At 51.4% G+C, this 25398-nt stretch overlaps 1 protein-coding gene across 2 annotated transcripts in view; it reads left to right on the plus strand.

Moving 5' to 3' along the window:
- Positions 1 to 24345, plus strand: part of RIMS4 (regulating synaptic membrane exocytosis 4) — a 43059-nt gene extending 18714 nt beyond the window's left edge. Inside the window, exons 2-6 of one of the 2 annotated variants that reach the window (XM_029071164.2) lie at positions 8478 to 8616; positions 12844 to 12956; positions 14533 to 14634; positions 16283 to 16422; positions 19458 to 24345. In XM_029071164.2, the coding sequence (XP_028926997.1) occupies positions 8478 to 8616; positions 12844 to 12956; positions 14533 to 14634; positions 16283 to 16422; positions 19458 to 19676 (713 nt within the window). In that variant the 3' untranslated portion in view covers positions 19677 to 24345. Of the gene's footprint in view, positions 1 to 8474; positions 8617 to 12843; positions 12957 to 14532; positions 14635 to 16282; positions 16423 to 19457 lie in introns of both variants that reach the window. The other variant, XM_029071163.2, reaches the window with a different exon arrangement.
- Positions 24346 to 25398: the final 1053 nt, after the last annotated feature.

Consider the following 25398-nt stretch of genomic DNA (forward strand, 5'->3'; position numbering starts at 1 on the left):
AGGTCCTCTGCCTTCCAACTTTACTTTCCACTAGGGCACACAGCTCTTCGTGCTCTTCAATATCACAATTGTTTGGAGGAAGGGGAAGTCTATTGTTGTGGGGAGGAGCAAGATAGCCATGAGGAAAAGAGAAGGATAGGGTGGGACCCATCCATTAATGAAAGCCTAGCTCCTTCACTCTGTCATTGAGGAAAAATTGGGCTCAGATGCAAGATCTGGCCTTGGGAGGAGGAGAAAGAAGGAATGGCTGATGTTCCCATGTGTTGCTGCAAAATCTAGCTCCACAATTGGTTTGGGGGGGGGGGGGGGGCGGGCTTTACGTGCCCAAGGCAAAGCTAGCCCTGGCTGGCTTTCAGGGGGAGGTAGATGAGGGTGGGTGGGAGGGTGGGAGGTCTGGGATGCTTCCCAACAAGAAGAGAGGCAGCATGCAAGGTTGGTCTCACCATGGCCAAGTTAGGCAGGGATTATGGACAATTGAGCACAGTGGCAGGTTACCCCCTACACCCCCAACCTACTACCAGGAGAGGCGATGGATCAGTGGTCAACCCAATAATAATAATTACTGAGGTATTTGTTAAGCACTTACTGTGTGCCAGGCAGTGAACTAAGCACTGGGGTGGATACAATCAAAATGGGTTGGACATAGACCCTGTCCAATGTGGGGCTCACAGTTTCAATCTCCATTTTACAGATGAGGGAATTGAGGCTCAGAGAAGTGAAATGACCTGCCCAAGGTCACACAGCAGACAAGTGGTGAAGCCGGAATTAAAACCTATGACCTTCTGACCCCCAGGCCCATGCTATCTCCACTACGCCGTGCTGCTTCTCTACGGGGCTGGGGCAGAGGGGACAAGAAATGGGATTTCACACTTTCCCTGTGGTCCTGCCTCTGTCCAGGCATGGGGAGGAAGGTCACAGAAGGAGTCAGTCATTTTACCCCCTCCAACTTCATCTTGCTACTCTCCTATTACAGGCCAGCCCACATAGCCCTCATACTTGACTCCTCTAATGCCCACCCTCTCACTGGACCTCCATCTCTTCTATCTCACCACTGACCTCTCACCCAAGTCCTGCCTCTGGCCTGGAATGCCCCCCCTTCTCAGATCTGATAGACAATTATTCTCCCCTCCTTCAAAGCCTTATTGAAGGCACATCTCCTCCAAGAGGCTTTCCCTAAACCCTCTTTTCCCTTTCTCCAACTCCCTTCTGCCTTGCCCTGACTTGCTCCCTTTATTCGTTCGCCTCCCGCCCCCCCCCCCCCCCCCCCGGCTCCCAGCCCCATGACACTTATGTACTTATCTGTAATCTATTTATTTACATTACGGTCTGTCTCTCCCTCTAGACTGTAAGCTCGTGTGGACAAGAAATGTGTCTGTTGTTATATCGTACTTGTTCAAGTGCTTCGTACAGTGCTCTGCACCCAGTGAGTGCTTGATAAATACAATTGACCGACTGAGTCCATAGCTGGCTGGGAAAAGAGAATCCTTGCCCTTTTTTCCTGTCCTTCTCTTCTCCATCCTTCTCTCCTTGACCCCTTTCCACGGTACCCTGCCATTTTCTCCCATAAGCAGGCTAAGAGAAGCAGAGAAAGCTCCAGTGGGTGGCGGAAGGTTCCTGGCTTGGGCCTTTTCCATGCCTCATTATGACACTGGTGAAAACCATCTCTGGAATCAATATATCTTGTCCCCGGTCAGGGCAGGCACGCGGCCTCCGATTGGTCTTTGAGGATCCAGAGGTAGACGAGTTTCCTCTTGAGGCCTCTGCCAGCCGAGTGGAGTTCTACCTCAGCTTCTGCCATTCCTCACGCCGGCCTCCTCTGCCCTCCAGGGGCTCCTCTCACTGACTAGCCCTGCCAATTTTATTGCCTAATTAGACAGCGCTCGGAAAATACAATCACTCTTCCTCCGATGCAGCAAACAAAGCAGTAATAAGCGAAAACTTCCAGCCTTCCTGGGGTGAGAGAGGCATTCAGGTCAGGACGTCAATAAATATCACTGCTACTGCTATGTGGACTCCCCGGGGATCATGCTGCAAAACAGACCTCACTGGGGGTTTTTCTTAGCTCCCTTCTCCAGACACTGATCCCCTTCTTTTTTTCACCCCTGCCTTTCCTTTCTTGCCACTGAATCTATCCTTCACATGCCGGGTGTCATATGAAGACCCGGGGTCCAGCCTAGTGAATTCCCATCCCTCCCAAGCCTGCTTCTCTGCCCACAATAATCCCCCCAATCTGTAAGTCTTCCTCACCCTCCCCGTTCCACATGCTTTCTATCTCAGCGCAGTGCTCTGTTCACCATAGGTGCTTGATAAATGCAATTGATTGATCGATTGATTGGAAAAGAGGGTTCTGCGGCAGCTTGGAGTGGTGTGAGGCTCTCCCCTCACAGGAAGCAGTGTGGCCTAGTGGGAAGAGCACTGATCTGGGAGTCAGAGGACCAGGGTTCTAATCCCAGCTCTCCCATTTGCCTGCTTTGTAACCCTGAGTAAGTCTTCTTTGTGCCTCAGTTTCCTCATCTGTAAAATGGGGATTCGATGGTTGTTCTCCCCGTTATTTAGATTGTGAGCCCTTGTGGGACAGGGATAGTGTTTGACCTTATTATCTCCTATCTATCCCTGCTCTTAGAACAATACTTGGCATATAGTAAGTTCTTAATAAATGCCATAATTATTAGTAATTATTAGCTGGCCCCCTGCTTTGTAACCCTGGGCAAGTCTCTTAACTTCTCGGTGCCTCAGTTTCCTCAGCTGTATAATGGAGATTCAGTGGTTGTTTTCTTCGCCTATTTAAACCGTGAGCCCCATATGGGGACAGGAACTGTGTTCAACCTTATTATCTTGTACCTACCCCGTGCTTAGTACAGTATTTAGCATATAGTAAGCACTTAATGAATGCCATAATTATTATTAATTATTAGCCGGCCCCAATCTCACATCTTTGAGATCCTGGAGCAGGCATCGCTCCCCTCCCTTCCTAAGTCTAGAGGGGGAGACAGACATTATTATAAATAAATAAATTACAGATTCGTACATAAGGGGTCCGGGACTGAGGGCGGGGTGAATAAAGGGCGCTCATCCAAGCCTAAGGGCGACGCAGAAGGGAGTGGGAGTAGAGGAAATGAGGGCTTAGGCAGGGAAGGTCACTTAGAGGAGATGTGCTTTTAATTAATGAGAGTTTGAAGGTGGGGAGAGAGTGATCATATGTCGGATTTGAAGAGAGAGGGTATTTCAGGCCAGAGGCAGGACATGGGCAAGAGGTCGATGATGAGAGATAGGTACAGGGAGTAGGTTGGCATTGGAGAAGTGATGTGCAGGCCGGGTTGTAGCAGGAAAGAAGTGAGGTAAGGTAGGAAGGGGCAAGGTGACTGAGCGCTTTAAAGCGATGGTAAGGAGTTTCTGTCTGATGCGCTCTCTTGACACAAATTTATGCCTTCAGATCTGCCCGCTCTACCGATCTCAACTGCCTCGCTTCTCTGTCCTCCTGTCAGTCTCATACCATCAACTTGCAACCCTGGATTACTTTCCCAGTTCATTTCCTCCACTCTTATGCACGAGCTGCAGAGTACTGCTGGAAAAAATCTGGACATCAGCTCGATCTCAGCCTCATCCTCACATGCTCTAACTCTGCTCTTTTAAACTCTGCCCAGCAACAGTACTTCTCCATCTTTATTGACTCTCATGCCCATTGCCTATGCCAGATGATTCAGATGTTTAACTCCCTCTGCCTCCTCATCTCTCCCATTCCTTCCCCCTAATGACCTTGCCACGTATTTCATAAAAAAAATTGAAGTTGTCAGGTGTAATATCCCTAAAATCTCTCCTGCATTTCTCCAGTTGCACAAATTTCTGCTCCCTCTGCAGCTCTCTCATCCTTCTCAGCAGTTTTGCCAGAGAAAATCTCCCATCTTCTCTTAAAATCTACCCTTGAACCTGGAATCTCCAACCCCAACCCTTCGTGGCTTATTAAAACACTTCCCGCTCCCTTCTTCTTCCCTGACTGCCATCTTCAACTGCTCACTTTGCAGAGGCTCCTTTCCCACTGCTTTCAAACATGCCCACGATTCAGGTATCCTAAAACACCTCTCCCTAGACTGCACAGCTCTGTTGTTTATGGCTCCATCTTTCTCCCACTTTTCTCTCCTAACTCCTTGTGTGGGTTGTCTACACCCTCAGCCTCCACTTCCTCTCTTCCAATTCCCTCCTCGATCCCCTCTGTTCCCTTCGCGTCACCAGAACTGCCCTCTCAAAGGTCACCAGTGATCTCCTTCTTGCTAAATCCAACAGCCTTAATCCATTCTGTTCCTCCTCGACCTCTCTGCTGCTTCAACACTGTGGACCATCCCCTTTTCCTGGAAACATTATGCAACCTTGGCTTCACTGACATCGTCCTCCCAGTTCTCCTCCCATCTCTGACTGCTCCTTCTCAGTCCCTTTTGTGGGCTCCTCTTCTACCTCCCACCCGCTAACTCTGGGGTCCCTCAAGGCTCAGTTCTGGATCCCCTTCAATTCCCCATCTATGCCCACTCCTGCTGAGAACTCATTCGCTTCCATGGCTTCAACTCCCTTCTCTATGCAGATCATTCCTTAATCCACCTCTCCAGCCTTGACATTTCTTCTTCTCTCCATGCTTACATTTCCTCCTACCTAGTGGTCATCTCTACTTGGCTAGCCTGCCGACACCTCAACATTTCCAAAACAGAACTCCTCATCTTTCTGCTCAAGTCCCGTCCTCCCCTAGACATTCTTGTAACTAGAGACAACACCACTCTCCTCTCTGTCTTACAAATCCATGAACTGGGCATTATCCTCCACTCATCCTCCTCCTCATCAATGGAATTTGAGCGCTTACTATGTGCAGAGCACTGTACTAAACACTTGGTACAATACAACAGAGTTGGGGGACACAGTCCCTACTCATAATAAGTTTACACTCTAGAGGGAAATCTAGAACAGTCATTCAAGTCACATATTCAGTCTGTCACCACATCCTGTCGGTTCTATGTTCACAACATCTCTAGAATCCACTCCTCCCTCTCCATCCAAACTGCTACTGTGCTGATCCAAACAACTTATCCTTTCCTGCCTTGACTTCTGGATTGGCCTCCTCGCTGACTTTCCTGTGTCCTGGCTCTCCCCATTCCAGTCCATATTTCACTCTGCTGCCTGGATCACTTTTCTGAAAAACTGTTTCGTTCATAACTTCCCACTCCTCTAGAACCTCCAGTAGTTGCCCCTCCATCTCCGCATCAAACAGAAATTTCTTACCATCGGATTTAACACGCTCCATCAGCTCTCCCCCGCCACCTTACCTAGCTGACTTCCTACTATCACCCAACCGGCATATTTGGTTCCACTGACAACCTACTCACTCTACTTTGATCTCATCTTTCTCACCGCCCACCCCTTGCCCATGTCCTCCCTCTGAATTTAATATCTTACAGCCCACTACTCTCCTGATCTTCAGAGCCTTCCTAAAATCACACCTCCTCCAAGAGGACTTCTCTGGCTAAGTCCTCACTTTTCCATATTCACCCTCCCTACTCTACCACCAATGTACATGGGTCCGTCCCCTTTAAACCCTTGGATATTCACCCCAGTCCCTCAGCACTTATGTACATATCCATCTGTAATTTATTTTCACCTTTGTCTCCTCCTCTAGTCTGTAATTTCCTCGGGGGCAGGGATCGTGTCTACCATCTCCACTGTATTGTCCTCTCCCAAGCACTTAGTACAGTGCTCTGCACACATTAAGCACTTAATCGATGCCACTGATGGTTGATTGATATTGGGGGTGGATGTTATCCTAGGGCAGTCAACATGTGGAAAGACCCCACAGCTGGGACCTAGGTTCTAGTCTTGCCCACATCACTTGCCTGCTGTGTGATCTTGGGCAAGTCACTTAACTTCTCTGTGCCTCAGTTTCCTCATCTGTAAAATGAGGATTCATTATCAGTTCTCCCTCCTACTTAGACCGTGAACCCCGTGTGGGACAGGGACTGTCCAATCTGCTTATATTATCCAATCTCAGTGCTTAGTTCAGTGGTTGACATAGAATAAGAACTCAACAAATACCACAGTTATTATTGTGAGTTTGTTATTTCCTCTCCTCCTAAAACAGTCTCGGGGATTGGTCTGATTTGGAGACGGCATGGGAGGGTAGGCTGAGTGGGAACACTGGTAAAGTTTGTTTACCAAAGCATTATTTCCTTTATTGGCAAGAAGATACTGTGGGTAGTGCCATAATGCCCCTTGCCCCACAGCCCCTCTGTCATTTTCTATAAATGTATTGATGTCCGTCTTCCCACTCTAGACTGTGAGCTCGTTGCGGGCAGGGCCCTGGCTTCCTGGATTTGTTATGTTCCGAGAGCCTCGGAAGTGGTAGTGTGATGGTGATAATAATAATAATGCTGGCATTTGTTAAGCGCTTACTGTGTGCAGAGCACTGTTCTAAGCGCTGGGGGAGATACAGGGTAATCAGGTTGTCCCACGTGAGGCTCACAGTTAATCCCCATTTTACAGATGAGGTAACTGAGGCACAGAGAAGTTAAATGACTTGCCCACAGCCACACAGCTGACAAGTGTCAGAGCGGAACTCGAACCCATGACCTCCGACTCCAAAGTCTGGGCTCTTTCCACTGAGCCAAGCTGTTTCTCTAATAATAGTAATAGTTGTTGTAAAGCTGCTTACTGAGCACCCCCTGAGTGTGATGCACTGTACTAAGCACTTGGAAGCGTATAGCAAAAACAAAAGACCCATTCCCTGCCCAACTGTAGAGTGTACAATCTAGTGGGAGACCGAGACTTGCGGAATATTTACAAATAATCGGAGCGGGAGGCAGACAAAGCGTCTGATGGGGAATGGAATGAATACACCAGGATAACGGACTGAATAAAGCAGAGTAAATAATGGAACGATGATTGAATATACATAGATTCATAAGAGCCGAAGACGGTATAAATACACGGGTGCCAAGGGTGGTGGTCACGCTGATACGACCCGAGATGCTGGGAATTAATTGGGCAAGGCTTGCTGGAAGAGGTGGGATGACTTCGAAGATGGGGAGATCTAGACCCAATCACCTTGCCCCCTCCTACCTTACCTCACTGCTCTCCCACTACAACCAGCTGGCACGCTTCGCTCCTTAGATGCCAACCTACTCACTGTACCTTGATCTCATCTATCTCGACACCAACCTCTCACCCACGTCCTGTCTCTGGCTTGGAACACCCTCCCTCTTCCTATCTGACAGACGATCACTCTCCCCATCTTCAAAGCCTTAGGGAAGGCCCATCTCTTCCATGAGGCCTTCCCTGACTAAGCCCTCCTTTCCTCTTCTCCCTCTCCCGTCTGCGCCGCCCTGACCCGCTCCCTTCATTCACCACCCCCCTCCCAGTCCCACAACACTTATGACCATATCTGTAATTTACTTATTTATATGAATGCCTGGCTCCCCCACTAGCCTGTAAGATCATTGCGGGCAGGGAATGAACATTAACACATTAATAAGCACTCGACACAGGGAGCATTTAATAAGTACGATTAAATGAATGTGTCTATTGCGCTCTCCCAAATGCTTAACACAGTGCTCTTCACCCAATAAGTGCTCAATAGCAATAATTAATTAATATAAGCTCACTGTGGGCAGAGAATATATTTGCCAACTCTGTTGTACTGCATGTACTCTCCCAAGAGCTTAGTACAGTGCTCTGCCCGTAATAAGTTTGCCTATCAACCTTCGCACGAAACAAAAAGTCCTCACTCTTGGCTTCAAAGTTGTCCATCACCTTGCCCCCTCCTACCTCACCTCCCTTCTCTCTTTCTACTGCCCACCCCCTACGCTCCTCTGCCGCTCACCTCCTCACGGTCTCCCGTTCACGCCTGTCCCGCCTTCGACCCCTGGCCCACGTCCTACCTCTGGCCTGGAATGCCCTTCTTCCTCACGTCCGCCAAACTAACTCTCTTCCTCCCTTCAAAGCCCTACTGAGAGCTCACCTCCTCCAGGAGGCCTTCCCAGACTGAGCCCCCCTTTCCTTCTGCTCCTCCTCCCCTCCCCTCACATTCTCTGCTCTTCCCCCTTCCCCTCCCTTCAGCACTGTGCTCATTTGCATATATTATTTATTTCTCTATTTATTTTGTTAATGAGGTGTATATCTCCTTGATTCTATTTATCTTGATGATGTTGGTTTGTTCTGTTTTGCTTTGCTGTCTGTCTCCCCTGTTTAGACTGTGAGCCCGTTATTGGGCAGGGATTGTCTCTATCTGTTGCCAAATTGCATATTCCAAGCGCTTAGTACAGTGCTCTGCACATAGTAAGCGCTCAATAAATACTAATGAATGAATGAATGAGTTGTACATTCCGAACGCTTAGTACAGTGTCCTGCAGAGAGTAAACACTCAATAAATACTATTGAATGAATGAATAAGTACTCAGTATATCCCACTGATCGATTCCTCTCTCTGCCCACTCTCTTCCCAGAAGGGGACGGCCGGAGGCTGAAGGGTGCCATCCAACGGAGCACGGAAACGGGTCTCGCCGTGGAGATGCCCAGCCGGACACTGCGTCAGGCCAGCCACGAGTCCATCGAGGACAGTATGAACAGCTATGGCTCAGAGGGCAAGTGAGTGAGAGGTGGCAAGAGCCCTCCTCTGGACCGTGAGCTCATCTTGAGCAGAGAATGTGTCTATTTATTGTTCTCCTGTCCTCTCCCAAGCGCCTAGTACAGCGCTCTGCACGCAATAAGCGCTCAATAAATACAATTGAACAAATTGAATGAGTGAAGGCTTCGCCCTGCCTAGAGGCAGCCAGGAGCTTTTCCTGGAGGAAAGGAAGAAGGGCAAACAGAAGGGATGGGATGCAATGTATTAGCCGTGAGGAAACCTGGAACTGTGTCCTCCGTTGGGTCTCAGCCAACTGAGGCTTAGTGAGGCTTCCTGGAGGGTCCTTATGGACAGATAGGGGAAACTGGGGTCTAGAGAGGATGGGTGGTTTGTCTAGACTTACAATAAATCAGAGGGAAAATGACCCAGCCTTCAGCTTCCTGGTTTGTCAGGCTAGTGATCTTCCCCTAATTGTGCCATTCTCCCTTTGCTCTCTATCTCTCTCCTCTGTATTTTTCTGTTTCTTTTCCTTTCTCTCTGTACCTTTAATTTTCTTTGTTTTTTCTCTCTGTTTTTCTCTTTGTTTCTCTGGTTTTTCTGTTTCTTTGTTATCTTTCTCTTTGTTTCTCTCTTTCTCTGTTGTTCTTTCTCAGGTTTTTCTCTCTCTGTTTCTCCATCTGTTTATTTCTCCGTTTCTCTGTTTTTTCTCTCTCTGTTTCTTTGTTCTCTCCATTTCTCTGTTCTTTCTGTGTAGTAATAATAGTATCTATTAAACGCTTTCTGTGAGCAGAGCACTATTTCACTGTCTCCTTGTCTACTGCCTCTCTCTGTTCTGCCTATCTTTCCGTTTTTTCCTTCTCACCCTCCCTCCCAGGAGGGGCTGCGTGACTCTGGTCCTCCGACCCTCAGCAGGTTATTGGCATGTATTGCCGTTGCCCAAACCACTCTCTGTCAACGTCTTAGTGAAGCTTCGTGGCGAAGATGAGCGAGAGGGAGGGAAGGAGAGAGGCCTTCTGCAACCTAGAAAAGCTGGCAGAGAAGCAGCATGATGTAGGGAATAGAACACGGGCCTGGGAGTCAGAAGGTCATGGGTTCTAATCCCAGTTCCTCCACTTGTCTGCTGTGTGACTTTGAGCAGGTCACTTCACTTTCTCTGTGCTTCAGGTACCTCATCTGTAAAACGGGGATTGAGATTGTGAGCCCCACGTGGGACAGAGACCGTGTTCAACCCGATTTGCTTGTAATAATAATGTTGGTATTTGTTAAGCGCTTACTATGTGCAGAGCACTGTTCTAAGCGCTGGGGGAGATACAGGGTAATCAAGTTGTCCCACGTGAGGCTCACAGTTAATCCCCATTTTACAGATGAGGGAACTGAGGCCCAGAGAAGTGAAGTGACTTGCCCACAGTCACACAGCTAAGTGGCAGAACCAGGATTCAAACCCATGACCTCTGGCTCCCAAGCCCGGGCTCTTTCCACTGAGCCTCGCTGCTTCTCTATCCACCCTAGTGCTTAGTACAGTGCCTGGCACATAGTAAGTGCTTAACAAACACCACAATAATAATAATTATCAATACCATACCAATAATATGAATATTATCAATATTATATCAATAGCTATTATTATTACTATTATTATGACCCCGTAAAGGAGATATTCTAGGCTCTGAGGTCCCTAGTCCCTGGTCAGCTGGTCTCTGCTGAGAGGGTCACGTCCTCTGCCCAACCGAATCCCCGCCTGGCCCAGCTCAGCTACCTGTCATAGGATGCCAAGCTTTTGGGGGACCACAGGTGTCTTTGGGTTGGGGAAGAGATGCGCCCTGTGCCCCTTCCTGGTCCTTTAACAGCTAACAGATACTGAGGGTGTTGGCACTGAACACCAAGCCTGGAGTCCCTGCCCCCCCAGAGTTTGCAATCTACCAGAGAGACAAGGAGGCAGAAGCTGAAACCATACCAGGCTGGCAAACAGCAGAGCAGGGGCTGGGGATGGTGAAAGAGAGGACAGGCCCGTTTGGCGCCGGTAATAGGTTTTGAAGGCCGCAGCGGGGAGCCAGAAGAAGATGCTCAATGTTAGAGTTAGTGTGGGCATCCTGGGTCTGTTCCTGTGCAGATGTGGCTCCAGGGTTGGAAACAACGTGGCCTATTGGATAGAGCCCGGGCCTGGGCGTCAGAAGGTCATGAGTTCTAATTCCAGCTCTGCCATTTGTCCGCTGAGTGACGTGGGGCAAGTCACTTCACTTCTCTGGGCCTCAGTTCACTCATCTGTTAAGTAGGGATTAAGACTGTGAGCCCCATGTGGGACTGGAACTGTATCCAACCTGATTTGCTTGTATCCTCCCCAGCGCTTAGTACAGTGCCCGGCACCTAGTAAGTGCTTAACATACACCACAGTTATTATTATTATTGTTTTGGGAATCTGGAGCAATTGATCAGCCAGTGTGGGGAGAGCAGTTACTGGGAGCAGAAGGACGTTACCAAGAGAAAGAGAGAGGAGGTATGACCATCTAGCCAGGAGGAAATGGGGGGAATTTATCCTAAAGTTTTGGTAACCAGCCTTAATATGGAAGCTTAAAACCTGGGGGTATGAATCCCAGCAATTTCCATGATGATGATGATAGTATTTGTTAAGCGCGTACTATGTGCCAAGCATTGTTCTAAGCGCTGCTTTACTGGGTGACCTCAAGCAGGCCAAAGAACCTCTCTAAGCCTATTTCCACATTTGTAAATTCATTCATTCAATAGTATTTATTGAGCGCTTACTATGTGCAGAGCACTGTACTAAGCGCTTGGAATGTACAAATCGGTAACAGAGAGAGACAGTCCCTGCCCTCTGACGGTCTTACGGTCTAATCGGGGGAGACAGACGGACAAGAACAATGGCAATAATTAGAATCAAGGGGAAGAGCATCTCATTAAAGCAATAGCAAATAAATAGAATCAGGGTGATGTACATCTCATTAACAAAATAAATAGGCTAATGAAGATATATACTTCCTGTTATAGGCTTGTTCTTCCTCCAGCTCATACTGATTGTCCCTAGATATGGAGTTACTTGAGGGGAGAGGAGTGTGTGTTTTGTTTGTTTTTAATAGTTTTATGGCATTTGTTATTGCTTACTTTGTGCCAGGGAGTGTACTAAGTGCTGGGGTAGACATGAGCTAATCAGTTTGGATACAGTCCATGTCCCACCTGGGGCTAACAGGCTCAATCCCTGTTTTACAGATGAGATAACTGAGGCACAGAAAAGTTGAGTGACTTGTCCAAGGTCACACAGCAGGCAAGTGGCAGAACCGAGACTAGAACCCAGGTCCTTCTGACTCCTAGGCCTGTGCTCTATCCACGAGATCCCACAGCTTCTGTCTTGCTTCTCTTGTGCTTTGCTATGTGCTTCTCACTTAGTAGACACTCCATAAGTACCTGGTGATTGACTGAGTAACAGTCTGCTGGGTTGCAAGCAGAAGCAGCATCGCCTAATGGATAGAGCAAAGGCCTGGGAGTCAGAAGGACCTGGGTTTTAGTCTTGGCTCTGCCACTTGCCTGTTGAATGGCTTTGGGCAAGTCACTTCTCTCTGCCTCAGTTACCTCACCTTTAAAATGGACATTCAGTGTCCGTTGTCCCTTCGACAGACGGTGAGTCTTAGAGTGTGTGAGTCAGGGACTGTGTCTGACATGATTATCTTGTATCTACTCCATTGCTTAGTGTGGTGCTTGGCATGTAGTGGTTGCCAAGCATATAGTAAGCACTAATTATTATTATTATTATTAATAGAGAAGCAGCAAGGCCTAGTGGCAAGACCATGGGCTTGGAAGTCAGAGATTGAGGGTTCTAATCCCGGCTCTGCCACTTGTCTGCTGTGTGAGCTTGGGGAAGTCACTTCACTTCTCTGGGCCTCCGTTACCTCATCTGTAAAATGGGGATTGAGATGGTGAGCCCCACGTGGGACATGGACTGTGTCCAACCTAATTACCTTGTATCTACCCCAATGCTCAGAATAATAATAATAATAACAATTTTGGCATTTGTTAAGCGCTTACTATGTGCCAGGCACTGTACTAAGTGCTGGGGTGGATACAAGCATGTGCTTAACAAATACCATAATAGTAATAACAGTTCTTATTACATTATTTTTGAGAGGGAGTCATAGAGGAAGTACTATTTGCCGCTCCTTCCTTAGCCCCTTCTTGTAGAGGTGGGATCTCTTGTTCTGAGCGCAGACTCTTTTCTACCTTGTTCTTTTGTCTTCCAGCCTCAACTATGGGGGAGTGTGCCTGGCATCAGACGCCCAGTTCAGTGACTTCCTGGGTAGCATGGGACCAGCTCAGTTTGTGGGCCGTCAGACCTTGGCCACTACATCGATGGGTGAGTGTTATGGAAGCCCTGGATGGGGACTCAAGACCCCTCAGCTAGCGTGACCTAGAGCCCAGGCCCAGGAGTCAGAAGGACCTGGGTTTTGATCCTGGCTCCGCCGCTTGCCTGCTATGAGACCTCGGGCAAGTCACTCCTCTTCTCTGTGCCTCAGTTCCCTCGTCTGTAAAATGGGGATTAGGATTATGAGGCTATGTGGGACAGGGACTGTGTCCAACCCCATTACCTTGTATCTCCCCCCACGCTTAGAACGGTGTCTGGCCCATAGTAAGCACTTAACAACCTGATTACCTTGTATCTACCCCAGCATTTAGTACAGTGCCTGGTGCATAGTAAGAGTTTCCGCAATTAATTGGGAATCCCTGACTAACCTTCTGAGTGGGCAACTATTTGGCATCGCCTCCCTTCCCCCTCATCGACTCTCTATCTAACAGGAAACGCGGGACCACTGAATATTGTTGCCAATAACGGGGAGTCTTCAGCTGTGACTCGGGGCTCGGGGAGACAGCTGTATTCTGTAGCAGAGCTCTTGGAAGGGCTTGGGAATGCTGCCGCAAAGCTTTTGGGATGGGAATGCAGCCGCAAAGCTTTTGGGAAGCGGCGGGCAACTGGACTTGTTTCTGTTGGCCTTCTCTAGAAATGAGGCATGCCCTGAGAGGCCCATCCTAAGCTAGGAATCGTTCTGCCTGTCCCTGAGTCCATCCTAGTGGAAAGAGCACAGACCCCAGGTCCTCCACTTGTCTGCTGCGTGACCACGGACAATCAGTCGATCGATCAGTGGTATTTATTAGGTGCTTACTATGTGCAGAGGACTGTACTAAGCGCTTAGGAGAGTTCTGCCACTTATCTGCTGTGTGACCTGGGGCAAATCACTTAACTTCTCAGTGCCTTAGTTACCTCATCTATAAAATGGAGATTAAGACTATGAGCCCCACGAGGAACAGGGACTGTGACCGACCTGAATTGCTTGTATTCACCCCTGCACTTAGTACACTTCCTGTACATAGTAAGTTCTTAATAAATACCATTATTATTACTACAATAGAACAGAATTAGCAGACATAGTCCCTGCCCATAATGAGCTTAGAGTCTAGAGGGGGAAGCCCATTAATATGAATAAATAATTGATAATATATAATTTAAAGATAAGTACATAAGTGCCGTGGGGTTGGGGATGGGGCGAATATCAAATGTCCGAAGGTCACGGATCCAAGTGCAAAGATGAGGCAGAAGGGAGAGGGAGACGGGGGAGAAAAGGGCTTTATCGGGGAAGGCCTCTTGGAGGAGATGGGACCTGAATAATGCTTTGAAGGTGGAGAGAGTGGTTGCCTGATTTCTTTGTGCCTCTTTACCTCATTTGTAAAATGGGTATTCAATACCTGTTCTCCCTCCTACTTAGACTGTGAACCCTGTGTGGGACAGGAACCGAGTCCGACATGGTTATCTTGTACCTACCATAGTGCTTAGTACAGTTTGCGGCGCACAGTAAGCACTTAATAAATACGTAATTACCAGTCATTATTAATGATTACCTTCCGATCTGTTCTCTCCCCTTCTTCATGCTCCATAGGTGATGTGGAGATCGGGCTGCAGGAGCGGAACGGGCAGCTGGAAGTGGACATCATACAGGCCCGCGGGCTGACTGCCAAGCCTGGCTCCAAGACCCTTCCAGGTAACGGGATGACCTGCTCTCCCCGAGTTCTTTCCTAGCAGAGGCACCTGCTCTGGGACTTCAATCAAGCAATTGTAGTCATCGAGCACTTACTATGTGCAGAGCACTAGTGCTCTGCACACAGTGAGTGCTCAGTAAAACGATTTAATGAATGAACGAATGCTTAAGTGTTTGGCAGAGTACAATATAAAAGAGTTAATAGACACATTCCCTGGCCACACGAGTTTACAGTCTGGAGGGGGAGAGAGATGTTAATATAAATAAATGACGGATATGGGCATAAGTGCTGTGGAGCGGAGGGGTGAATAAAGGGTGCAAATTCAAGTGCAAGGGTGACGCAGAGGCCGGTGGGAGAAGAGGAAATGACTTTACAGTAGGGCCTGAATTGAAGACCTTTGGTCTCCATCTTTGAGTGAACAAGATCTCTCCTTCGGTCTCCCTGCCTCCCTTTCTACTTTCAATCAGAGTGAGAGAGAGACCAGGCCTCTTGGTTTATTGTTGATTTCATGCCAGGTAGAGAAACTGAGACGCTCCACGGGCGGTGGGATTAACAATTTCTCAGGGCCTCTTCATGGTGAGGAGAGCAGTTTCCAAGACACCAAAGCCCCAGGTCCTAGTTCAGGCTCATCCCACCCAGCATCCAACAAGTCTATAACAAATTCAGCCCTCCATCTCCCATCCCCTGCTCCCCATCCCGTCCACATCTTGCAAGTGGTCACACTGACCGCTGACCCGAGAACAGTGACAACCTAGGCCAAGGTTGAGTTTCCTTTTCCTCCTTTCATTCATTCAGTAGTATTTATTGAGCACTTACTATGTGCAGAGCACTGTACTAAGCGCTTGGAATGGGCAATTCGGCATCAGACAGAGACAATCCCTGCCCAATAATGGGCTCACGGTCTGAATGATAATGATGGCATTTGTTAAGCGCTTACTATGTGCAAAGCACTGTTCTAAGCACTGGGGAGGATAAAAGGTGATCAGGTTTTCCCACGTGGGGCTCATAGTCTTAATCCCCATTTTACAGATGAGGCAACTGAGGAACAGAGAAGTTAAGCGACTCGCCCAAAGTCACACAGCTGACAAGCGGCGGAGCTGGGATTTGAACCCATGACTTCTGTCTCCCCAGCCCGTGCTCTTTCCACTGAGCCACACTGCTTCTCCTCCTGGAGAGGAGAGCGGGCTAGTGAAAAGCGAGGACGGGCTAGAAAATGATGATGATGATAGTGGTATTTGTTAAGCACTTACTATATGCCAGGCACTGTACTAGGCACTGGGATGGATACAAAGCAAATCAGGTTGGACACAGTCCCGGTCTTCCGTGGGGCTCACAGTCTCAATCCCCATTTTGCAGATGAGGTAACTGAGGTCCAGAAAAGTGAAGTGACTTGCCCAAAGTAACATAGCAGACAAGTGGAGGGGCAGGGATTAGACCCATGACCTTCTGACTCCCAGGCCCGTCCTCTATCCCCTGTGCCATGCTGCTTCTACTGAGAAAAGCAGGGCTCCTTCCCAGCAAAACCGGTAGCTTGGGTCGGAAGCCGTCCGCTCTGAGGGACGGATCCCGTCCGCTTCGCCAGTGAGGAGCCAAGGAAGGAGGGGGCTGCGCAAGCTGGGTCACTCTGATTCTCCTGCCCTTCCTTTCCAGCCGCGTACATCAAGGCGTACCTGCTGGAGAACGGGGTGTGCATTGCTAAGAAGAAGACAAAAGTGGCTCGTAAGTCCTTGGACCCCCTGTACAACCAGGTCTTGCTGTTTGCAGAGAGTCCTCAGGGCAAGGTGCTGCAGGTGAGGATGATTTCAGCAAAGTCTGGGTGCATGGGGATTACGCTGGGATTTAGCCCTGGTGAAATCGATCCACCAATCAGTGATATTTATTGAGCACTTGTTAGTCCTATTATTAGTAATAATAATACTAATTATGGTATTTGTTAAGCACTTACAATGTGCCAGGCACTGTTCTAAGCGCTGGGGTGGATACAAGATAATTGGGTTGGATACAGTCCCTGTCCCATGTGGGGCTCACAGTCTCGCTCCCCATTTTGCAGACGAGGTAACTGAGACCCAGAGAAGCGAAGTGAGTTGCCCAAGGTCACGCAGCAGATGAGTGGCGGAGCAGGAATTAGAACCCATGATCTTCTGACACCCAGGCCATGCTCTATCCACTACGCCATGCTGCTTTTCTTACTGTGTGCCGAGCACTGATTAAGTACTTCTGAAGCAGTGTGGTTAGTAGAAGGAGCCCGGGCCTGGGAGTTAAGATAACCTTGGTTCTAATCCCGGCTCCGCCACTTCCCTGCTGTGTGACCTCGGGCAAGTCATTTCACTTCTCTGGGCCTCAGTTCCCTCATCTGCCAAAGGGGGACTCAATTCCCGTTCTCCCTCCTACTTACACTGCAAGCCCCATGTATCTACTCCACCACTTTGTAGAGTGGCTTGGCACCTAATAAGCGCCTAGCAAATGCCACAGTTATTGTTAATCCCAGTTCTGCCAGCAACTGGCCCTGGCCCCTGGGCCCTGACTGCCTGCAAGCCTGCTTTAGGATATCTAACCCAGTCAGCTCAGAAGGGAGGAAAGAGGAGAACAGCCAGTTCTCATCTAAATGAGAACGTAAGTCCAAAGGGAGGTTTTACTCAGGAACGGTCTGGTTTTCTCCAGTCTGGCACAAAGCCCTCAAGGTAATGACGTGTGTGCCACTTTGCAGGCCGCTTGGGTTGCCTCTTCTTTTGTCAGCGTTAAAACCAATCACCAGGATCTGGTTCTGGCTTCGTGACTGGAGCCCACATTTTCTCCTTTGCCCTCCATTTCCCCGGCTCTCACTCCACCTGCATCTGGACTTCGCCACATGCTGGAATTCGAAGACGAAGGAGGGAGGAGTCTTCCAGCTACAATGATTTCTCTACCTCGTTCAAGGCTCGCTAGGAAAGCAAGCCGCTTAATTCGGAGAGCGTACCGTGCCCAGACCTTTCATTTGAAAGGGGGTCATTTCATCTCTTTTCTTTTTTAATGGGTTAAGAGCTTACTCTGTGCTAGGCACTGTACTAAGCGTTGGGGTAGATCCAAGCAAATCAGGTTGGACATAATCTCTGTCCCACATGGGGCTCCCAGTCTTAATCCCCATTTTACAGATGAGGTAACTGAGGCACAGAGAAGTGAAGTGACTTGCCAAAATCATATAGCCTTCAGAGCTGGTATTAGAACCCATGACTCTCTGACTCCCAGGCCTGTGCTCTATCCACTACGCCATGCTGCTTCTCATCTGAAATGCAAGCAGTTGTCGGGGCCCACCACAGTTACGGGGCCCGGCTTTAAATTCTGGTTCTGACTTGGCGGAGACTTACCGTGAGCACCGAAATCCCTTAGCCTTCCTGCTTCCGGCCCTGCGTCCCAGCCTGCTTCCTCTAAATACCTCTGGTTCTCCTGCAAAAATCACCAGAAGCAGTGGTTTGGACGGTATAACCCCTTTCTTACTGATAATGATAATAACGATAGTGATGTTTGGGAAGCTCTTACTATTTAGCCAAACACTGGGACAGATAGAAGATAATCAGACCCCACACAGTGTCTGGCCCACGTAGGGCTCAGAGTCTAAGGGAAAAGAGAGAACATATTATTCCCATTTTACAGGTGAGGAAACGGGGGTCCAGAGAATTAATTATGGTATTTAAGTGTTTACTATGTGCCAGGCTTGAGTGGGCACAAGCAAGTGACCGAGAAGTTAAGTGACTGTCCCAAAGTCATACGCAGGCAAGCGGTAGAGAAGCAGTGGAAAGAGAACAGACCTGGGAATCCGAAAGACCTAGATTCTAATCCCCTCTCCCGCACGAGTCTGCTCTGTGACCCTGGGCAAGTCGCTTCATTTCTCTAGGCCTCAGTTACCTCATCTATAAAATGGGGATTGAGACTGTGATCCTCATGTGGTACAGGGGCTGCGTCCAGCCTGATTAGCTTGTACCTGCCGCAGCATTTAGAACGGTGCCTGGCACGTAGTAAGAGCTTAACAAATGAGCCGGGATAGAAGCCGTATCTCCTGATTTGTATCCCAGGCTCTTTCTACTCGGCCAGGTTACATCCGGTGTGCCTTAGAGGGTGGGGTCAGGGGAGGCTAGGGGAGACAGAGAAGATGTGTGGGAGGAGGAGGCTTGCCCCATCCCCAACACAGCCATTGAGAAAGCCGGGAGGAGAGAAGTAGCGTGGCCTAGTGGGTAGAGCACGGGCTTGGGAGTCAGAAGCATCTGGGTCATAATCCCGGCTCCCGCATTTGTCTGGTAGGTGATCCTAGCCAAGTCAGTTTCCTTCTCTGGGCTTCAGTTCCCTCATCTGTAAAATGGGGATGAAGACTGTGAGCCCTTTGTGGAACAGGAACTGTGTCCAACCTGATTACCTTATATCTCTCCCTGCACTTAGAACGGTGCCTTGCACACAGTAAGTGCTTAACAAAAGCCATGGTTATTATTATGACAACTAGGGGGTGGGGAGAGAGACCCCCTGGAGGGATGGGGCAACAATAATAATAATAATGATGATGATGATGATGGTATTTGTTAAGCACTTACTATGTGCCAGGCACTGTTCTAAACACTGGGATAGATACAAGGTAATCAGGTTGTCCCACGTGGGGCTCACCCTCTTAATCCCCATTTTATAGCTGAGGTAACTGAGGCCCAGAGAAGTGAAGTGACTTTCCCAAAGTCATACAGCTGACAAGCGGCAGAGCCGGGATTAGAACTCACGACCTCTGACTCCCGGCCATGCTCTTTCCACCAACCCAGGCTGCTTCTCGCCCCGGCCCTTCTGAATGCTGCCTTCTCTCCCTCCACAGGTGATCGTGTGGGGCAACTACGGGCGGATGGAGCGTAAGCACTTCATGGGGGTCGCCCGGGTGCTGCTGGAGGAGCTGGACTTGTCGAGCCTGGCGGTGGGCTGGTACAAGCTCTTCCCCACCTCGTCCATGGTGGACCCGGCCACGGGCCCTCTGCTGCGTCAGTCCTCCCAGCTGTCCCTGGAGAGCACCACGGGCCCCTGCGGAGACCGCTCCTAGGGCCCGGCCCGGCCCCTCGCTCGACTCGGCCAGACCCCGGACCCTGGCACCCGGCCGGCACGGAGCCTCGCAGTTCACCCTGCCCTCGGGCCGCCCCTGGGGACGCCACCCCGGGAGGCCGGGGCCCATCTGGGCTCGGAGTTCCGGCCGGTGGGGCCTGGCAACCGGTCAACCCTCCCACCCCCCAGACACGACTCCCCGGGGCCTGACCTCCCCCCCACGTCGGGCCTAGCCCGAGAAGTTGCCGCCCCTCTCTTCCGGAATGGACTCTGTGCCCTTTGTACTCGCCACTCTCTGAGGCCTGTTGTAGGTGGGCATCTCGGGCGGGCGGCCTTGGGATCGGACCTTCTAAGGAGGGAGGGCAAAGGGGTCGCCAGCTCTTCTAAGACTTTGCACTTGTCGCCAAGATAACACAGCCCATCCAGCCTGCAGATTTTTCCCTTTGGGGTCCTGGGGTTGGTGCAGAGGCTGGTCCAGGGGCTCCTGGGGGCCACAAGCTACCCATCAGGGCCAAACCACCAGCAAGTGTCTTTCCCAGGGGGCTGGGCAGGGGACCGGGGTTGCCTCCGGGACTCGGTCACCAGTAAGTTGTACCTGAGGACCCCCGCCCAAAGAGGTGGTGGAGCCAGGGGGGATCTGAATGAAGTCTGGGAGTTTTCGGAAAAGTCCCGAGAAGAGACCCGGGTCTTCCAGCTTGCAGGCGGAGGGCATATCCCAGTTGGTCAGTCTGCCCATCTCTTGGTTGGTGGTGGTACCCTTTCTCCCCCTGGAACCTTGGGACCCTAAGCTGGCGAGGGGAGGGGCGGACTCTGAGGTTGCTCAAGGCTCCGGTCAGGTGGACCGAGCCCTCCGACCCTGAGACGGAGGCAAGGCGATGGAGAGGAGCCTTAAGGTTCTTGCTCTGGGCGGTTGGGTTGGGGCATGAGCGTAGTGAAAGCTACTTCCTCCCCAGCCCCCCCCCCGGGGTGAGTACACTGGCTGACCAGTAGCCCCAGCTGTTCAGAAGCTGGAAAGGCCCTCTCCTTCCCTTCGCCCAACTTGCCGCCACCCAAGTTCTCTGCCACTTTGCACCTTCTGTGACTTTTCGAGGACCCCTCCCCCTGGAAGGAGACGGAGGTGACGGTCCTGGGGTCGGACAGGGGTGGGAAGAGGTAGGGTGGGTAGCGGCAGGCTGTGTTTTGGCTTGGGCTGGCAAGTTCTAATGGAGGAGAACTCCCCCCGGGCCCCCGACCCCTCCCTCATTGCCGGGAATCATAGAGATAGGAGTTGGAGTTATATTGGGGGACTCAAGGGGGGTTGTGGTCTCATTAGGCTTCAGACACCCACTCCAGAGCAAGGGGTGCCTGCCCTGTTCTGGGGGGTATTTAGGGATAGAGCTCCTTGGGGACCCTTTTTTTTTTTAAAAAAAAAAAAGTCTTTAAACCAGTTCAGAAGTTGCTGCCAATACATCAGCAATATCTGCTCTGAAAATATTGCTGGAGGGGGAGAGGGGGACTCCAACCCCCACCGGAGAGCCATTAAGGCCTTCTCTCCCAGGGCCCACCCCATCCTCTGGGCTACAGGAAGCCAGTTGCCTGCTGCCCTGGGGGCAATGTGGCCCTTTTTAACAAAGCACACTCTCCGCCACTCCTCAAGCTCCCCGTCCTGTACTCGGGATGTAGCCAAATCCCTCACCCCCTCACCCCCAAGTCCCTGCTCTGGAGGCACTAGGTAAGAGTAGGGAGGTAGATTGGATCGCACTGGTGAGGGGTGAATGAAGGACAGACACAAATACATTCCACAGGTGGGGAACTGAGCAGCCGGAGAAGGGAATGTCAGACTCCGGGCACGCTATCACCCTTGGGTCTGACTCCAAAGATCCTGGCGAGAGGAGGGGCGGGAACAGGTCTTTCCTTCCCAACTTCACCCTGGGGTGGGCAGAGAAGCCCGGCAGCTTCCGCCCTCCTTCAAAGCCTCCTTCAAAGAAAGGATCGGCTGTTTTTGCCCCCCAACTCCAGACCATTACAAGAGATTGCTCTGATTTATTACTGTTGTTACTGTTCTTAGGAAAAGGTATTTATTAAGCATCCGGGGCTCTGGGTCAAGGCTCAAAAAAAAAAAGAGGCAGGACATCTCCCTCAGGGGGCTGCTTGGCTGGGCCAGGGCAGACGAGCAGGAAGATGAGCACGCTCTTGGGAGAAGGGTTTTAGAAAAACTCTCTCACCACTGCTCCGGGGGGTGATAGGGAGTCAGGGTCTGGTCTTCTGTTGAATTTATGGGACTTCTGAGTCTGGATTGGAAAAGAGTCAAGTCTCCCACTCCCAGAGACTTTGAGTGTTAGGCCAGAGGCTCCAATCAATCACTGGTATTTATTGAGCACCCAGGGTGGGCCAAACACTGTATTAAGCGCTCGGGCTCCCTTGACGACGGGCTGGCAGAAGGTGGAAATCCCAGGAAACAGGAAGCCGGCTCTCGTCCCCATTTCACAAGGACGGTGGGCGGGGGGTGGGGCTGAGCCAGCACCCGTGTTCCCAAGAGGCTTCTGGGGATTTAGCCTTCGCCGGGGCTTCCTTTTGGACTCGTGGCCCGTGGCTGAGCCGGGCCGAGGCCAAGAGGGAGCGGACTGGGAGCGGGACCCGCCGGAGCCCCTCTCCAGGGCTTGTCGTGGAAGGTCATCCATTATTCCATGTCCCCAAAAGCAGCAACTGGAGGCCAGAGGTCACGCCTCTGGGGACCCCTGGAGGAAGAAGGGGCCCCGATCAGCAGGAACCCATGGCCCAGATTCCCTTTGATAGCTAAATGTCCTTTTCTGTCCATCTCTCGCCGTCCGCAGTCCTTGGAAGTGGAAGGAATCTTTCTCTTGAAAAGAAATTTATAAAGCGGGGAGGTGAGGAGAGATATCTCTGGCTCCGGACACCGGGGGTCCTGGAGGTGACTGTCCTCCCCTTCCCCGGGTTATTGTGCCCCTTCCATAGGTCCTAGGGAAGATGTGCCCGGGGCCTGGGCGCAGAGAGACCCAACACAAGGGCTTTTTGCCAGACCCACTCAGATAGTGGGATGGAGACTGCTTGGTGGGAAAAGGAAGGGTGTGGGAGAGTTCTTCTCCCTTCTACTTTCTGAACAAACCCTTTCCTCAAGGGAGACCGGACCAGGTACGAAGCAATAATCCAGCTGGCGGTGGGAGAGGCTGCAGCGGACTCTGGGAGCCCAGACTGTTTTCTCGGTCGGCCTTGTGTAGCCTCGTGGGACACGGGTGGAGTCAGGACCCGAGCCGCCCCCCGATTTCCCGCGGCCTCTACCGCTTTCTCCTCCCCTCTCCCACCTGAGTCCGGCCCACCCACCGACTGTGGTGGGTGCGTGCGTGTGCGTATGTGTGCGTGCAGGTGTGAGTGCTGACCCGTGGGCTCGCTCTGCATATTGTTGATCGTGTTTCGCCCCCTAAGAGGGGAAAAGTAGCTGCTTTCATCCTGCAACTGTAGTTTTGTCAAAGACTCTGTAATCGCTCTGCTGTCAACGTGCCCCACCCGCTCCCCTTTGCTGTGGAAACAGAAGCCCCTTCACGGTCCCCTCCACAACAGGCCGGGGCCTCCGCCGGCTGGGTGGGCCGCGGCCTCTGGGATGGGCCCAGTGGGACCAAGTAGCAGTGCTGTTTCTCCGGCCAAGAGAAAGAAATCGAGGGCTCCGAGCTGGAGGCTGAGGGGAGGCTGCTTGGGCTTCTGGTCTCTGGGCCACGTCTTTTCCTCCCCTGAGGGCCCTGCTCTGGGGAGCAGCCCGAACCCGCTCTGGAGTCTGGCTCCGCCGCCTTAGCGCGGACCCCACAGAGAGGGCGTGTTGGCGTGGGCAAGAGCCGGGGGCTAGTCCTGTTCCACTTCTGGCCGCCATCTTCCATTTCTCTCAACGTGGTCTGGCCCAGCCTTCTGGAAGCCCTATCCCCCCACCTCCTTCTCCTTTCATCTTCCCATCTGGAGGCAGCTCACACTGACAGTCCGGGACCTGCCCCTCTGGGCCTTTCTTTGTGGCACTGAGTTAAACCGCTCCAAAGGGATCGGGAGAAGCCGGCTCGCCCCGGCGAACTTGGGAACGCTGCTGCCTTGGGCCAGACCAACTCACCTGGTTCCGAGGGCAGGGAGAAAATCGAGTTTCAGAGGGGCCTGGGCTCCCCAAAAGGGCCGCGGCCATCCACAGGTGGGACCCGCTTCCTCCCTCCCTACTCCTTTTGGGATGAGATTCCTCTCTGGTCTTACTTTCCCCCCCTACTCGGGAGAGGTGGTGCAGGAAGGGTGGAATGTCAGAGTGAGGTCCCAGGTGAGCGGCTTTGACCCCTGGGGAGAAGCAGATTCTCATGAAGCCTCCTTTTATTTATTAAATGCCAATCGTCCACCAATCCCAGAAAGTGGGGTGCCAACCAATATTCTCCCTCGTCTGGAGCGGAGAATCCCCTGCTGGTGCCCGGCCTTTATTTCCGACCTTCCAACCCCACTTCGGGTGGGTGGCAGGGTCACCCCAGACTCTACAGAGCCGGCGGAGCAACCGGCCACATTTTTCGGGGAGGAGATGGGGGGCCGGAGAGGGCTGGCTCCGACCAAGGTGGCTGTTCGGGTCAGTGCGGCTGGTGGGATTGGCACGTCCTGTCTCGAGCTCACACTGTTGTGGATGATGTTGAAAATTAAACTCTTCTTTTCTACCCCGGCCTGGAGCGCTTTCCCGCCTTTGGACAGATTCTCTTCCCCGTGGGGTCCAGGAAGATGTCCGCCGCTCCCCGAAGGTTCCTCTGGTCGAGCTTCTGTCAGGGGCTCCCTCCGAGCGGGGTTCAGGAGGGCAGGGGCTGCTTGGAGGAGAAGCCTGGGGGTCCTGGCTGGGGTCCCTAGAAGCCCCAGCAGCAGCTCCAGGGAGTGGGGTGCGATTTAAGTAGCAGCGTGGCCTAGTGGAAAGAGCGTGGGCCTGGGAGTCAGAGGACCCGGGTTCTGATCCCGGTTCCACCTTGCTCTTTCTAGTTGGCCCTGCTGCCTCTGCACCATTGCTCCCCCAAACCTTCAAGGGACTGCTTCTGGTGGTTCGTGCAGGGGGCTGGCCCTCCTGGGTTTAATGTGGGGGGGGGGAAAATCACCAGTTGCCATGGCAATGACTCTGATGCTACCGATGTGGCAGAGTGACTTCACCGCTGGATCAAAGAGGGAGTCGGAGAGATGGATTGGCGGCGATGGATCACGGGAGAGGGAGAGAAGGAGCCCTCTCGCTTGGGGGTTTGTGGATGCAGTGTCCGAGGAAAGCACACACATGCACACAAACGTGTACACATACACACACACACACACTCTCCATAATAATAATTGTGGCATTTGTAAAGTGCTTACTCTATGCCAAGCACCGTGGGCAAAGCGGGCCGGCTGTCCGCCCTCTCCGGCTGCTGCCTGCAACACGGGGAGAGGGATTGCTGAACCCTCAGCCCTGGTGGACTCTCCCCCCGCCCCCCGAACTCCCCACTTCCCCTCCCTGCTTTCTTCTCCTTCCCCTCCCCCATCTGCTTCTTCTTCCTGGACCCGGGAGCCTCCAGGCTAACGTGTCAGAGAAGCAACATGGCTTAGTGAGAAGCAGCTTGGCTTACAGGGCAGAGCAGGGGCCTGGCAGTCAGAAGGACCTGGGTTCTACTCCCGGCTCTGCCTCGTGTCTGTTGTGTGACCCCGGGCAAATCACTTCACTTCTCTGGGCCTCAGTTACCTCATCTGAAAAATGGGGATTAAGA

The sequence above is a fragment of the Ornithorhynchus anatinus genome, chromosome 8, assembly GCF_004115215.2.
Source record: "Ornithorhynchus anatinus isolate Pmale09 chromosome 8, mOrnAna1.pri.v4, whole genome shotgun sequence".
NCBI lineage: Eukaryota > Metazoa > Chordata > Mammalia > Monotremata > Ornithorhynchidae > Ornithorhynchus > Ornithorhynchus anatinus.